This window comes from Eurypyga helias, unplaced genomic scaffold (genome assembly GCF_000690775.1).
Source record: "Eurypyga helias isolate BGI_N326 unplaced genomic scaffold, ASM69077v1 scaffold23287, whole genome shotgun sequence".
NCBI classification, from domain to species: domain Eukaryota; kingdom Metazoa; phylum Chordata; class Aves; order Eurypygiformes; family Eurypygidae; genus Eurypyga; species Eurypyga helias.
The window spans coordinates 12,654-28,088 of record NW_010262652.1 but is presented as its reverse complement, the minus strand read 5'-3'; the positions used below and the strand labels follow the sequence as shown (position 1 = coordinate 28,088).

General features: G+C 50.7%; 1 protein-coding gene across 1 annotated transcript in view; it reads left to right on the top strand.

Moving 5' to 3' along the window:
• The window catches only part of LDLRAP1 (low density lipoprotein receptor adaptor protein 1), a 13,391-nt gene extending 5,975 nt beyond the window's left edge, over positions 1–7,416 (top strand). The window contains exons 4-8 of the mRNA XM_010155813.1: positions 1,687–1,759; positions 2,199–2,282; positions 3,567–3,697; positions 5,303–5,337; positions 7,272–7,416. Coding sequence (XP_010154115.1) covers positions 1,687–1,759; positions 2,199–2,282; positions 3,567–3,697; positions 5,303–5,337; positions 7,272–7,416 — 468 coding nt within the window. The remainder of the gene's footprint in view (positions 1–1,686; positions 1,760–2,198; positions 2,283–3,566; positions 3,698–5,302; positions 5,338–7,271) is intronic.
• Positions 7,417–15,435: the final 8,019 nt, after the last annotated feature.

Here is a 15,435-nt window from a genome sequence, read left to right as displayed (position 1 = left end):
AATAATGGAAGCTACAAGTTGTCTCTCCTTTTCGCAGCGTGCACTCCCATCCTTGCACGGCGAAGATAAGCCTCACTCTGCAAATTAAAATTTAAATCTCTCCAGTGCTAAAAGAATTATCTCAGTGGTACATCAGCCTAGCCTGTCTCCCTCCAAATAAAGTTCTCCAAGGCCTTTTGTGGCAAAAACTAGGAATATTTTTTTTTCCATGTCTATAATATAGTGCTGGTGAGGTGATGCCCTGCTCCAGACTAGGGACCATCCCTGCCCCGGGGCAGGGTCCCCGAATGTACATGCAGCCAGCAGTCACGGGCATATAATTAGTCCATATTTTTAGTTCCTGGGTAATTCTCAACGGTAGCTGGGTCTATTAAACTTGATTCAGATGTGACAGCTTAAATGGTAAACAGCTGTGAGGAGTTTCATACTTAATTACCATATTTAAGTTTTTGCCATAAAGCGTTTGCACTTCCATCAAAGATGTAAATAGCTCCAACATTCAAATGAGCTCTCCTCTTTGCGAGGCTTAATTGGCACCGAAGGGTTTGTGGGGTCTCCTCGCCCCTCCCGCACAGGCCTGGCTTTTGGGGGATGCCAGTGCTCTGTTCGGACCCCCCCATCTCCATCTTCCCTTGGCTACCAGGGGCTGGGGGTTACGGACCTGGATCTGTTTAGTTTGCAACTTCTGCAGACGGTCTCAGCCTCGAGGCTCCTGCGAAGCGCCAGCCTTGCAGAGCTGCTCGTTATCTCTGCACTTAAACTGCTCGTGAGCGCTGCCGTTTCCTAATGAAACTGGCATTTATGTCACTATTTATACATCTCCAGCAGCTCGGGCTATTTAAGGTGGTGGGTTTTAATGCTGCTCAAGCTCTCGGCTTGGGGAGGAGCAGAGGGACTGAAGGGGAAAGGTGTCCCTGCTGCTGCTGCAGCCCTGGCTGGTGCCAAACACTCATGCTGATGGTGTGAGCCAGCGAGACCCCAGCTCAGCCTGGGAAAGCCAGGGGGAGACCCTGGGGTCTCTCCTCTCCTGCCCCTAAGATTGCTTCCCATTGGAGAGCTGCAAATCCATGGCGTCGTACCCCGCTGCCTGTTGCTCTCGGAGCATCCTCGTGCATGCAGTCGTGCGTGCTGCTGGGGAGGGATGGAATACAGTTCTGTGCATCCCTCCCTGGCACTGGTGTGGCCAATAGCTGCGTGGTCCAGGGCTCACCCCGGGCACCGATTCCCTTTGAGATGTTGGTGGTTCGGTGGGTGATGCTCTGCGGCGGGTGCAGCAGAGCCCGGCCCTGGAGCAGGGAGCCACATCCCTCAGGGAGCAGCAAGGATGAGCTCAGGGCAATGCAGCACTTCGGTGTGGGGTGCAGGAAGAGCTGTGCATGCCCCACGGTCAGGAGCAGCTCTTCTCTCCCCATCCATCAGCACGATGGCTGTGACAGCCGTGTCCCTGCCTCCTCCGTCTTCCCACTGCACCTAAAGACGTGTCTACAACGAGCTGCGTGTCCTACACAGAGCAAGTCTCTGCTTCTATCAATATTTGATACCGCTCCTCAGCCAGGCAGGGAATGCGCAGAGCAGAGAACTGCTTGGATCCAGCTTAACATGAATCTGCAAAGCTAAACCTCCAAATAATTTAAATCTACACGAGGACCCGTCAATTAATGTGCTGCCTCACTGCTGTCTTTCCAGGCACAAGCAGTCACCCTCACTGTGGCCCAGGCCTTCAAAATTGCATTTGAGTTCTGGCAAGCAGCTAAGGAAGGTGAGTTTTCTTCCCCTTCTTCCCATTCCTCACCCAAAAGTCCAAGGGATGACTTGGGTTTTCTCCAGCTTTCAAGTGCCTTTTCCCCTCACCCTCCAAATTTCCAGGCTGCTGTTAAGGTTGGTCCAACCTCCGGTGTGATTTAAGGCACCTTCCCGGTTTCTCCTGACAGCATTGTAAATCCAGCCCGATTTTGGCTGTGCTCCTCTCTCGCAGGCGGGGTGCGGAGCACCTGGGGCTCGTCTGCGGTACCTCAGAGCCCTGCGCTGCTGGAATTTTTGCTTTCACCTTCCCTGAGGTTATAAAATGCAGCCAGAGCCTGGGCTGCTGTGGGCAGAGGAGACCTGGGGGTCCATTCTCGCTGTTTCCCCGTCCCTCTGCCTTAAAAGCTTGCAGGGAAGTGCTCTGCAAGCAGTGACTCGGTCTGCTTCTTTTGCAGAGAAGGAGAAGCGGGAAAGGTCCATCTTGGAAGGAGAAGGGACGAGCAGCCCCTGCTCAGAAGCCCCTGCCCACCCTGATGCATGTAAGTCACCAGCAGCAGAGCTTTGCTTCGGGCGCAGGGATGGGGAACAGCCTGAGGTCTGGGTTTTTCCCTGACCAGGGCAGCTCCTGGCAGGGCTTTGGAGACCGGCGAGGAGCAAACACCATGGTCATAGCAGAGATGCTGCCCTCGGCAGAACATTTTGGGGTGGAGGACTGCTGAGTCCTCCATCTCCCCCTCTCATGCAGCCCCTCTTTCACAGCTGCTGCCACCCTAAATCTGTTTAATTCTGCCCCAGGCAAATTGGCCATAATGCCTGTGCGAGCTTAGCATGGACCCCCACGTCCCAGGTTCGATTTTGGGTTTGTCTCAGACCCAAAACACTTGGCATCCCATCGGCTGAAGGAGATGGACATCCGCGTGCCACTCCGGCTCCCCTAAGGAAGGAGTGGTGTGTGGAAATAAAACAATTAAATAATAACCCCCCTCTTAATTCAGTGCCTGGGCATGGGTCCTCTGCTCTGAAACGTGAGAGTGTAGCCAGGGAGAAGTGGGACAAAAGGCTAATCTCCCTTCCATGCTGGCCACGGCGATAAGAGGATTTGGCATGGAGGAAAATAGCATTAAACTGGGCTTCCTTCCAGGCTGGCATTTCTCGTTTCTTCATGTGAAGGCCTAGGACTGGAGGAATTTGTCACAAGCGGTGGCACATTGGGATGAATGAGGCCTGTGCCTGCCACGGGTGTAGGAATGGGCTCCAGGGGATGCTCTGCAGCTGGAGTCCTTCTGCACCCGACCTTAAAGCAGGATTTGAGGATCCCCTGAAACAAGCCAGCCTGCAGTGTACCGGCAGCCCCCAAGCTATGAACTTCCCTTCACCCAGCGTGGGATTTGCCCTCGGCCACATCAGATAACGATGCGTCGTTGTAAGATGCTGAATCGACGCCGTGGGCTGAGCTGAGGCTGTTGCCCAGGGTTTGTTGCCACCCTGGGGCGGGATGTGTCAGCTGTGCCTGGGGCTGATCCTGACTTATCCTGAATGTGGGTACCCAGGAGCCTCCCCTGACGGCAGTTGGAGGGATGAGCCAGCCGATTGTCCTTGTCAGAGGGTCTCGGGTCATCTGAGCATCACTAATTACTCAGAATGAAACCACAGCTCCCGCTGGGGTGAGAGCGGCTCCTCCGTGCTAAATTTTGTGGCCATCCGGAAGGAATTTGATGCAACCCCTTTGATTCAAGGGAAAGCGATGACTGCAAAAAGGCTTGGTTTCGTGTCACCTCCGTTTTCCTTTCCCCTGCCTCATTCCCTCTACGCTCCATTTGCAGCAGCAGCCACGGGGAACTTACTGGATTTAGAAGATCCCACCAAATCACCCCTGACCAGCAGCGCCAACTCCCCACACTTGGATAACAGTGTGTTTGGGCCCAGCTCCTCCGTAAATAACAACGTGGTGTGGGTAAGTATGTGCCCGGGGCACCGCAGCGTGTGCTGAGCCGGGGGTGGGGAGTGATGCCACTTCCATTGCCTGTGCTCCAGGTCCCATCACGGGGGGCTTTTTCTTGGATACCACCCTCTCCCCCAGGAGCTCTGGGGCACCTGAGCCGTTCACGCAGGGTTTCAGAGGTGTCCTACTCGGAATGATCAATTAGTGTTCGAGTACCATCTGCCCTTTTTAGGCCCTGTAAATAAATGGAGATCGAGGCACTCAGAGAAACGCCGCTGCCAGGTAATTGAATATTACTTACTCTCAAGCCACATTTCCCAGCGGTTTGTCACTTAATTGAGAGACCACCTAACTGCTCTGTTCAGGGGAAAAAGTCATTATGTTGATGGCTTTTGTTTACCGCTCACTAAAACCAGGTTATATTTATGTTCGTTACTACTCTGATTTTCCCCTTGTTCTTGTTCGTGGCTGTAACTGGCTTGTACAAGCATGGATGGCTTATCTAAAATGTCCCCAGTCATCTGGTTTAATTGTTTTGTGGACCGCTAATAGAAAAATAATGACCCTGACCGTGTCCCTAGGGGTGCATCCATTGGGGAATCTTCATTCCCGGAAGGGCTGGGGCTGGTCTTTGAAACCCCGCCTGGTCTGGACCTTTTTCCTTCTCTGGGAGCAGGCTGGCTGCTAAATTTTGGAGAATTGAATGATAAAGGCCTTTGCCTGGAGCCTGTTTCTTCAGTCTGGTCTGAGCCTGAGGCTTTTTATGTTAAACCTGAAGATCAGCTCTAAGCCGTATCGAATCCTGGAGGTTTACCAGCTGCCTCCGATCCCTCCCTTCTTGCAGAGTTTTCGTACTTTACATATTACATTAGGTCTGTAAGCACATCCCAGGGTTTTGAGAAGAGTCAAGTCTGTCCATAGCAAAGCTCTCGCACAGATCCCATCTTCCTGCGTGGGAAACCTTTCTTCCCCCAGCAACTCCAGTGCTTTCCCCAGGAAACCTTAGATCAGAGATAAAGGATGCCAGAGTTGCTTCCAAGCAGCGCAGGTTCTCCCTGTGCTGGTGCAGGGCTGCTTTCCCAGTTCCTCATCCAGAAAAGCCCTGAGGGATGCCTGCAGCATCTTGCTGAGCTCTGTCCTTACTCTTACCAGGAACCCACGGCGTGTGCCAGTCTCGTGGCAGGAGCTGGAAGAGCCGAGGGCTGTGGTTAACCCCGGAGGGGGATGTGGTCCAACTGATGGGTCAGATCCAGCCCGTGCAGGCAGCGAGGCAGAATTTAGCCTGGTTTGGAGACAGTGGACCTGTCCCTGGGCTGCAAGGGGAGCGCAGCATCCCCAGCCCGAGCCTTGGGATTGCTCTGAGGAAGCCTGGACCACCTGGAGTTAGGCCTCTCACCCTGGGGCTTGTGCAGAGAGCGAGATAAAGCCTGCCTGAGGAGGCAGATTGCTGAGAGGAACGTTGCTTTAGGCACTTGGAAGTATATCTTACATATATATATATACATATTTATATATGTGTTTTGTCTGCCATGCTCAAGTGCGGAGCCAAATTTCTAAATACACTTTTGTGCATTCTCTCACCAACTACTTCTCTCTCTTTTTATCTCTTTAACAAAGGAAATGGATGATGGTCTCGACGAGGCATTTTCAAGGTAATTCTAATAACTCCCTTTACAAGTTCATGCCACCGGGGACCAGCCCCGGAGACTTGACTAGTGCCTGGCTTTTAATAATGCTTCTAATCTAATCAGCCACCGTGATCTGACCTAGGCAGCTGCCCCATCAGTGCCTCAGCTGTTAATTGAAAGACAGGCTTTGAGGCTGGCTGATAAGCCAAATATTTTGACAGCCTTTTAAGGATGGAGAGAGGCTGTATGTGATGGGGAATTTAATTCCCCAAGCAGTTAGCGTGTCCACTCCTGCCTGCCGGTGTGGTTTGAGGCTGCCTGTTTCCAGCCCCTGCGCCAGCTGCAGCAAAGCTGGTCCCAGCTTCTGGCCTAGGGAAATTTACCTTTCCTTGCCCCTCCGGGAGGTTTGGACTAACTCTGGGACATCATTCCCATCCATCCGGAACCAACAGCAGCTGCTGAGGGCAGCCCCCCTGCTCCACCACTCCTTGTAGCAGCGCGGGTGCATCAGGGCCACTGATGCTCCGATTTTGAATTCATGCGCTTGAGCACGTTCAGTTTGTGGCTACAGCTTCGTGTGGCTCCACCTGCTTCCCAGCCCAAATTAAGAGCTTCCCTGCACGTGCATGCTGAGCAATCCAGCAATGTTCAGACAAACCCGTTTCCTTTCAGGTTGTCCAGGTCCCTGCGGGGTGATGGGGATGCTTTAGTGGGTCCCGTCCTCCTGGTCAGTGCATGAAGCCACTCGGCTGCCGTAAGAGCTGCGGAGGCCCCAAATGGGGCAAAGAGCTGCCTCAGGTGTGGGTGCTACAGGCAGCAGAGACCTGCCAGGCCTCCTCCTCCGGCTGGGAAGTGTTGGGAGTCGGGCAGCAGCCGGGCTGAGCCCGCCGTCCCCTCTCCGAGAGCCGCGCACCCCCGGGGCTCGCAGCACTGCAGAAATGGCACACTCAGCCCTAAGGAAAGAGACCGTCGCGTCTTGTTTGGCTCCCGGGAATGATTTACAACTTCCACTCCCACGGTAGCCCTGTCCCGAGTCGTGTTTGATAAACGGGCTGCTGGAATTTATGTCTTGCTGCCGTCTGTTTTCCTCACCTCTGTTCCTCGCCCTGCTTAATTAATCAGATGTTGGTTGGGGTGCTGTGTTTTGCCTTGCTGGATGCCGAGCTCTCACATCACCCTCAGCCTTCCGGTGACTCAGTATTTGGACTGCTCATCTGAGGTGGGTGCCTCTGGAAGCGTTCCTGCCACAGCACCGGCGCTGGGCATTTTAATTCTTCATTAAAAACCGTGCGTGCGGCTGGTTTAATCGGACGTTTATTCCGCACTGTGCCTCCCCTGGATGAAAAACCAAATATTTTGAGTCAACCTTTGGCCCTGGGAGGATTGCCGCCGCAGCGTTACGTTTTCACAGAGGCATTTAATAACACAACAACAAACTGGGGCTTGTTGGGTTTCGCGAAGCACCTGGGTTGCGCGGAGATGGAGCCCTCTTACAGCTGATCCTGTGGGCTATTAAACATTGTCCTGCTGTGTCTTAAAACGCACCCTGCGTCTCCGGACCAGGAAAATTGAGTCGTTTGCAGCGAGGCTGCTCTTTCGGTCAGCAGAGCCTTTACGTTGAGATAAGATCCCAGCTGACAACGCAGCCGCCAGCGATCGCTCCGGGGAGGAAAACGGCACCGTTCTGCCAGAGCGTTAATATACGGGATGTCCAGACTGCAAATTCCCTGAATGCCTGTAGGGGAAATGTTAGAATAAACCAGCAGCAAAGCTGCAGCAAACTGGAGAGAGCTGCAAATGTGATGTGCCAGCTCTCCCCTTGCTGAATGATTGCATTCCGTTGGAGGATTTTGAAACATGGAACTGCAGCTAGGGCTCGGCATTACGGATGCATCGAGCATCCAGGCTATAAACTGCACGGGTTTGTGTCCTCACTTTGTGTTTTTCTCCCCTTTCAGACTGGCTCAGTCGAGAACGAACCCTCACGTCCTCGACACGGGACTGACGGCTCAAGACATCCAGAGCGCAGAAACGCTCTCCCCTGTAGACTGGAACAAAATAGATTCCAACGCAGGCGAGAAGGATGATTTGTTCATGTTTTGAGGTCAACAGCCATCAAGAGAATAACCACTAAAAGTCGATGGACCGGATCGCGCTGTTCTGGGTGCTGTACGTGAGGGACTCTTCACCAAGTCAGATGACGTTACAGCACAGTTTAGACCAAAGCTTTAGAGATCTAGTGCAGAGTTTTGTACCGTGCTTTTATCTAAACCATGAGATGCTCTTGAACATATTTATTCATAGCCATTACAGTTTACATATATTATTGGAAGGCGTGTAGAGCATCTACAGTATTAGGTGGCAACATGCCATGGAAGAACCTTCAGCAGTGCCTGTTCCTCTTGGAAAAAAAGACTATGCAACACCAAAGCCTCTCCTTACATACTTTTCTAGACACAAAGGTCTGCAGATGCAAATGCGATCGCAAGCACAACTGTTACTAATCCACTGTTCTTGAACCCATCACCTGCCTGGGCATGGGAGGAGATTCACAGCAGCTGCTCACATTGTTAAAATCAAAGAGGTAGCAGAGATCTTGCTTTTGTTGTGAATGTCTGTGACACTCTCACAGTTGTCAATCGCCCCTACGTGTTCAGGCGGTTTCTCCACCAGCTTCTCATGGGAATTGACACTTTTTTACCCAAAGACTCTACGAAGTTTTGCACTTTAAAACTTGAACTGAAAACAGTGGTCCGAATTGTCAAGGTAAGCAGTGCCTGTAACCTCTCTCCAGAAGCTATTTACCCAAAAAGACACCCAACCCGGCAATGCTGCAGGTCCGTTTCCAAACGGACCCCTCACGTGCACCGTTTCTCATGCGACTCAAAATACCGAAGCTCCGTTGCACTGTTGGCTTTAAAAGCAAAACCACCGGGCAGGAAGAGTTTGTTTCGTTAAGCGTGTTGGAAGTTGCAGGTTGGGTGAACCCAGCAGCACAATAGATCTGTGTTCTCAGCTCTGCTAAGTGGATTTGGCTGTGCATGCCTTTTTACTGTCTCTAAACCATTTGGTTGTTGCTCACTCAATAGATTCAAATGGAATTGGATTAGGCAAGACCAATACCTGGATGTTCAATTAGCAAGAGGTGCCCCTTCCAGCGGTACTCCAATCCTCTCCCGTGAGGCTTGGGAAGCTGTCTTCATCTGCTCCGGGAATTGAAAATAAGTAATGGGGGCATAAAGCTTATGCTAATTAAAAGATTAAGTTTAATGATCCTAAATAGTCACACTGACAGTTTACAGTGTTTGTGGCCTTATGTGAAGTATACTAATCTGTTTTATAGATTTGTAACTTGGTTTTGAAACACTAATTCATTCCCCAGATAGCTCTTTATAACTCTCTTAAAACTGCTTGCAGAAGAAAAAAAAAAAAGAGAAAAACCTCTTTGTCAGCTGCAAGAATTTATTAGGAACCAGCTGAGTGACTCTAACTTAGATTTGATGTTTCTTTTTCCCTAAGTGTTGTTGTGATAAGGACTTGTGAAGCTGACTCATCATGTCTCTTAATAAAACGTGTGCTCTGTTTATCCTGAAAACTTGTATTTAAAGCAATTTTACGTCTTCAACCTCCTGTGCCCGTGACTTACCTGCTCGTCTGCGTATTGTCAGTCTCGCGATGGAAGGAATTACTCAAAATTTGCCCGCGCTACAGAGGGACATGGTAGAGACATGAACCGATCGCAGAAGCAACACCAAAACTGGGCAGAAGTGGTTGTAGCAAGCGCCTTGTCCCAACCCCAGGGAGTGGTGATCTTCCTAGGAAAAAGCTTGGGCTGCAGGAATAGACCATGAGGATTTCTCTGTACATCAATCTTCCTCCTTTCCCAGAGATTCTAGGAGCACATACTCAAATGCACAATACTATATATGTGTGTATATAGGTTTTTTGAAGAAAACCTTCTGCTGTAAAGAATATCTGTACTGAGGAAAATAAAACTTCCACCATTTTTTGGAGTGTCTGTGCTGGGTGAGTTCATTTTTACTACGGACCTTGTAACGTCTAGAAGCCTTTGTGTGTAACTGCTTGAGTTCGCCGTCTCCCTTGATGCACAGCAGCGAGTGACTGGAAACAACCATGGGAGGTTTGTGTTCCTCAGAAGACTCTTTCCAGGGCCATCCAGGTGGGAAGATGGCTACAGTGAGACACTGGCCTGTGGTCCTGCCTTCAGGAAAGCTTATGGGACTGGATGCAGCCTCGCAGGATGCACAGAAGGATGCACAACAGCTGCCTTCCCTCCTGCGCCTGGCTGGGAGCGACCGTTGCAGCCAGCTCAGTGAATCCATCCTTGCCTGAGCCCCTGCATTGCTGGATCGGCCTCCAGGTAACGGTCTTACACTGGATGAGAAGAGGGAGGTTGGTGCTTCGGGCTCATCTGTGGGTAAACGTGGTGCAAAACCCCAAAATCTCTTAATTGATAGAGTTCCTGAGTTGCCGTGCAAAGTGCACAGAGAGCACAGCACTGCCCTGCATACTCATCCTCCCCCTGCAATTCCTGCCTTTGCTGGCTGCGAGCTTGGAGCAAGCAGGCTCCTGCAGCTACCAGCTCCCCACGCTTGCCTGGGAAGCGTACACGGAAATTCATCCGGGGATGCTGACAAGCAGATTTTACCCGTGGGTAGCACCACACTCCCTTTGGGGTATCGGAGCTGGGCTGCGGGCAGGGCAAAGGGACTGCAGAGATGCCTCCCTTCCCGCAGCGTTAGGCTAACCAAAACCAAAGTTCATTTTGCTGGTTAAATTGTCTGCTCCGGTGTGAGGAGATGTCCCAGATTCCGAGTACCGGCAGTCTGCTCCTTCATGCATAACTGATGGCGATGCCGAGGAACAAATTGATCTTTCCGGTTTGATGTGACCTTTTTTTTAAGTGCCTGTTAAGAAACTTTCAGCATCCATTGCCTTCACCCCCAATGCCTTGGCCCAGCCTTGCTGGGACACGGGGCATGGGCTTGCTCAAGCGGAGCGCGGCAAACGGCGCTGAAAGGGAATTTTGCAAGCGTGTCTCTGCTCTTGAACTTCTTCCAGGGTTTGCAGCACTTAATGGCAGGAGACGATGTTGCAGCGGGAGAGCAGAGCGTTAGCAAATGGCTTTTGTCACAGTTTCCATCGCAGGGAGCTGCGGAGCCGCGTGCCAACGTGGGTCCGCACAAGCAACCAGGGATGCAGGGTTATTCCACCAAATCCCTTCAGTGCATGAAAATACCTCCTCCTTGAAAAAGCAGTCATTTCAGTGCCAAAAATCTATAAATTCTTCACAAAGTTAAACTTTTTTTTATGCCCCTCTGGAGGAAATCCTGCTGATCGTCTCTGCTCCAGCTTTCCCTGAAACTTGGGGTCTCAATTCCTGCCACATTCATCGAGCTGGTGGGAGCTTGGGGTTAGAAGGTGCCCCTGCTCTGTTGCAAAAAAACCCAAAATCTCCCTCTCTCCTTCCGTGGAGGCAGCATGAGCCCCATTGGATGCCCAGAACCAAGCAAGATGCAATGTGGGCTTGGGAGGACCCTGAAGCTTTCCCCATCCGCAGCACGGATGCGGGAACCAGCGACCACTGATGAATTTACCTGGTGCAAACGAGAGGCGAGCAGGGGCTCTGCTGCTAGCCCACAGCTCCAAAGGCGTTTTAGCAGCAAGCCAGCATCTGACGGCGAGCAATTTATCAGGAGTGAGTGGATACTGCTTATGACAGAGGGAGTCTTAATATTGCATTACTTCATTTATTTAGCACCTCTCCTCTAATGCTTTGAGTGTTGTGGGTCGCTGGGGGTTGGTTGTTATTTTTCTTCCCTGCTAAAAGCAAACATCTCCAGCTGGTTCTTGGCTCAGGGAAGAAATATTGGCTTTACAAAAAGAAGGGATGTCAAATCATTAAAAGCTGCAGGAAGAGGAAGTCTTGTGAGATGGGGGTGGAAATGGGGCCAGAGAGCTGGAGCCAGAAGGCAGATGTAGAAAGCGCAGGAAGATTGGAGGCAGTTGCACAGTGAATGTGCAGGCAGAAGGTAATTAGTGACTAAGTGCTTGATAATTTACTGTCACCAGCCTCTCATGCCGGACACACACTTCGTCCCTTCTTTGCTGGGCTCTGATCTTTGCAGCGGTTGCTTCTTGCTCCTGGCTCTGGAGCAGCTCCTGGCACAGCAGCTCCCGGGCCAACGGAGCCAAAGGGACCCTCTGCTCTGCCCGGAAAGCGGCTCAGCCCTCAGCTACTGGGGCCGTGCGCCGCTGTCAGCCGGAGCTGGCCTGCAGCCTGCACCTCGGAGCAGGCAGCCGGAGCCCCGGGCTCTCCATCCCACCCAGCGCCCAGCTGGCACCTTTGGCAGCACGGAGCACCTCCTGGGGCACTAACCCGCCGTAAAGCTGTCAGCCTCGGCTGCAAGCGCAGAAATGTGTCTTTGCAATGGAGTGCTGGTTCCCTCTTCCCCGTGGTGCAATCGGGGGCTCTTTGGAAGCCGCTGGGAGCCGCAGGAGCCAGGTCGTGCCAGCAAACCCAGCGTGGGAGCGGTGCCGGCTGTGCTCACAGGCAGGGATCGTGCCACCTCCCAGCCCTCCGCTTTGCCTTCCAGGAGCCAGGCGTGATCATCACCGGCGTCACCATTCCCACGTCAGGGCCGCAGGGTGACTCCTCTCCCTGCGAAAGAAAATATCGGGAGAGGCAGGTTGTGAAACATCAACCCTGTCAGGTTTTGGCTCGGAAATCCCAGCCGACTCCTGTGATTTATCACTCACCCAGCTGCTACTTGCAGCTTGGAAAAGATGGGGGGGTGGGGGGGAAATACAGATTTTAAAAGCTTGGCCTTAAAGCTCACAGCCTCAGGCCAAGACTCCTGTCCTGGCTAAGGGATCAGGGTAGGAAGGACAGTTCCACGGCTGAACTAAACCAGCCATCCCAGTCAGGCTGTGGTATGGGAGGATAATTCTGCTGCCATCTCCTCCCTGATTCATGTCTTTTCAACCACGAGGTGAGAAAACCAGGATTTAGATACCAAAGGCTCTGCCGCCTTCCTTGTCTTTCACTTTATTCCCCAGGCACTTTGCCCCAAACTTTTGCCATCACAGTTTCGGGCAAGCAGAAGCAAACACGCACCCAGGGCATCACTGAGCCGTCCTCTCTCCGGGCAGGTGAGGTGATGCCCAGGGGATTCTTCTTCCCCTCCTTTCACACCAGCCGCTCTGCAAAATGGGGTCCAGATCACTCACTTTGCCTCCAAGGGGGGTTTTTTTAACCTTTCCGGCCATGCCGTCAACAATTTCTTCCCCAGCAAAAAACTCCAGCCTTCGTGGAAGAGGAAAACAGTCCCAGGGCTGAGTTTCCCTGATGCTCTCACCGCAAACCACAAGCAGCAGTTTCTGTCTCGGTTGTTAATAATCCCATGGATGGTAACACCACTCCAGGCAAAGTTTTTGCTTAAAAGCCTTGATGACGATACTTCGCAGGGAGTTATTTGGCTTGTACCTTGGTGTTTCCAGCTCCCGACCCAAATCTTGCCGTAACAGCCCCCAAACTTGCTGCTTGTCAGGTCTTGTTTTAGCTACAACCTTCCTCCCTTCCCCTGCTTGGCAGCATGAATTTTAATGTGACATCCCAGCACCAGGCCTGTCACTTGGCTATTGCCAGTATCACACACTCGTACGTACGAGCCCCGGGTCTAATTAATGTAATAAAATGTGTAAAAGTACTAAATCTCCTCAGACGTGGCAATTTTATCACATCTATATACTGTCACAGCACAAGTAAAACTGACAGTAAAGAATAAAACAGTTATGTCTCTGGCATTTTTTATTACTTTTAATATGCTACCTTTTTTTTGTTACTGGAAATTTAAATTATAATGGTATGCTTCGTTCAAAAAAAAAAGAAAGTATCCATAGCAACAGGAACATCTAAATTATTACAGGCTGATCACTTCTCTCCTAGAGTCACATCACATGCCTTTCAAAGACAGTCCCAGAGGTGCAGGATTTTAATAGATTTTTTTTTTTTTTTACCTTTTTTGCAAATAAACAACTGTATACACAGCACTTTCTCCATCAATATGCTGCCTACAGAAAGATCTAAACCTAATAACTGCCAGCACGCTTCATTACCCAGAGAGGAAGGGTTTCAGGCTTGCTTTTGCAATCCTTACTTCACACGGGGGTTTCTCAGCTGGGTCGGTGCCTCCTGGTTATCCCGTGTGAAACTGGAGAATTTCCGTTGAGTTCAGCTGATGTAAAATCTGTCTTGAATCAGGGGAAGGTAGAAGGGGAAGGGGAAAGGGAAGGGGAAAACCACTGAGCCTGCAGCATCAGGAACCTGCTTGTTAGATTACAGGCTGGAGTCAGTCTTATTTGTATTTTATTCTTTCAAAATTCCTACTTGTGAACCCCCAGAAAACAACTTCAGCAGCTGCTTGACATTGAAAAGGTGATCGGTGGGAAAGTAGCTGGATATTTTTCAGTCACCATCCCTACATTTGAGCCTCCTCGTCAACTTTCGCTCCGAAGTGGTTACAGCTTTCCCCTCTTGAAAAATTCATTTGCCTTAATCATGGGAAAAAAAAGCCCTACTGGCACACACACAGAGCTGTCAAAGGTAAGAATCACATGCTGGAAGAAACAGAAAGACTTTTCTCTCCGATCCCAATTATAGGAATCATATGCATCACCTGGATCAATAGGAGGACAAAACTGCTCAGCCAGAAAGATTTCATATATAAAATAGCAGCAGCTTGATAGCCTTCCTCTAAGCTCACGTTTCATTATGTTATAACTGAAATCATGGTAGTAAACCATGTTTACGGCTCTCTCGGAAATCTCAGGTTAAGAACAAAGGCTTAGTAAGTGTACTTGTACGTAGTAACAGGATCTTAAACCAAGTCTGTATGGATCTGAGACCTTATTGTATTCAGTAACAGCAGAAATTTGTTTTTTATGTCTTCTGTTTCCCACTGCCTTATGGTACGTTCCTGGGTCACCATTTCCTGCATTTCCACCCCGAGGTGGCTGCAATTCAAGGAGGATGTATTTGCAGAGCAGAACATGCAAATTACAGTAGAATGAGGCAATCTTTAATAATATAAAATATTACTTATTGCTTAACCTTTGCCAAGCAAGAGTTGATGTGCAGACACGCGGTTGGGGCTCACCGAGGCCAGCCCAAGGCAAAAATGTTAAAAAACAGGAAAATGTGTCAGAGTTTGGCTTGTTCGATTTGTCTGTAAGGAAGGGTTGGGGATGCTCTGCATCCACGGAAAAAGAAGGGGTGCCAAGGAGAGAGTCTGCAGGTTTAGAGCACGGTTGTCAGCGGGGTGATGCCAGGCAAATGCAGTTACAGGAACCGGGTGTATCATCTGTCGGTGACTTTCAGATCAACTTGGTTTCATATGAGAGTCAGAGTGAGAGAAGGTGGGTGGTTACAGAGGGCTGAGAATGATGCAAAAAACTGTCGGACCTGCAGATCCAGCTCACATTTGAAAATCACCCTCTTTACGGCTCCCGCAAAATCACCTTTTAATAAAGAGTCTGTAACAAGAACCTGTAATTTTGTGGTTGATGCATGAGCCAGAAGACAACCCAGCTCACTCTCGCAGAGCTTTATTAAAGCCGTGAGTCCAGCCGGAGTCAGAAATACTTGCTTTACGTTGAGCACACAGGATCATGGAGAAACACTGGGCACTGACCCGTGGTACCAGGCAGGAAGTCAAAGCTGTGGGTGCCCAGCCTCACCTCCCTCCCAGCTGCACCGCATCGGGTCCGGCCCCCTGACTCACAGCTTCCCTGAACCCACCTCCTCTCCCGGGGTAATTAAATAAATCCCAGAAGCCACAGCCCCAGGTCCTTGGGAGTATTTGTCATCCAGTGGTATGTCTGTGGGCAGGGAGCTGGGTCTGTGCTGCTCTGCCTGGGATTTGCTTTGTAAGTTGGGCCAGATTTGACCCCCAATGTTTATGTTTAAGGGTTTGATGCATCCAGAAGTGTTTTGGGCTGGGTGGTGGGTCAGAGCTAATCACCAAAATGTGATTGTATGTGCCTGAAAACACTCGGTGCTAGGAGGGCAAGACCTTTGCTTTTAAGGGTGGCAAGAGGGTG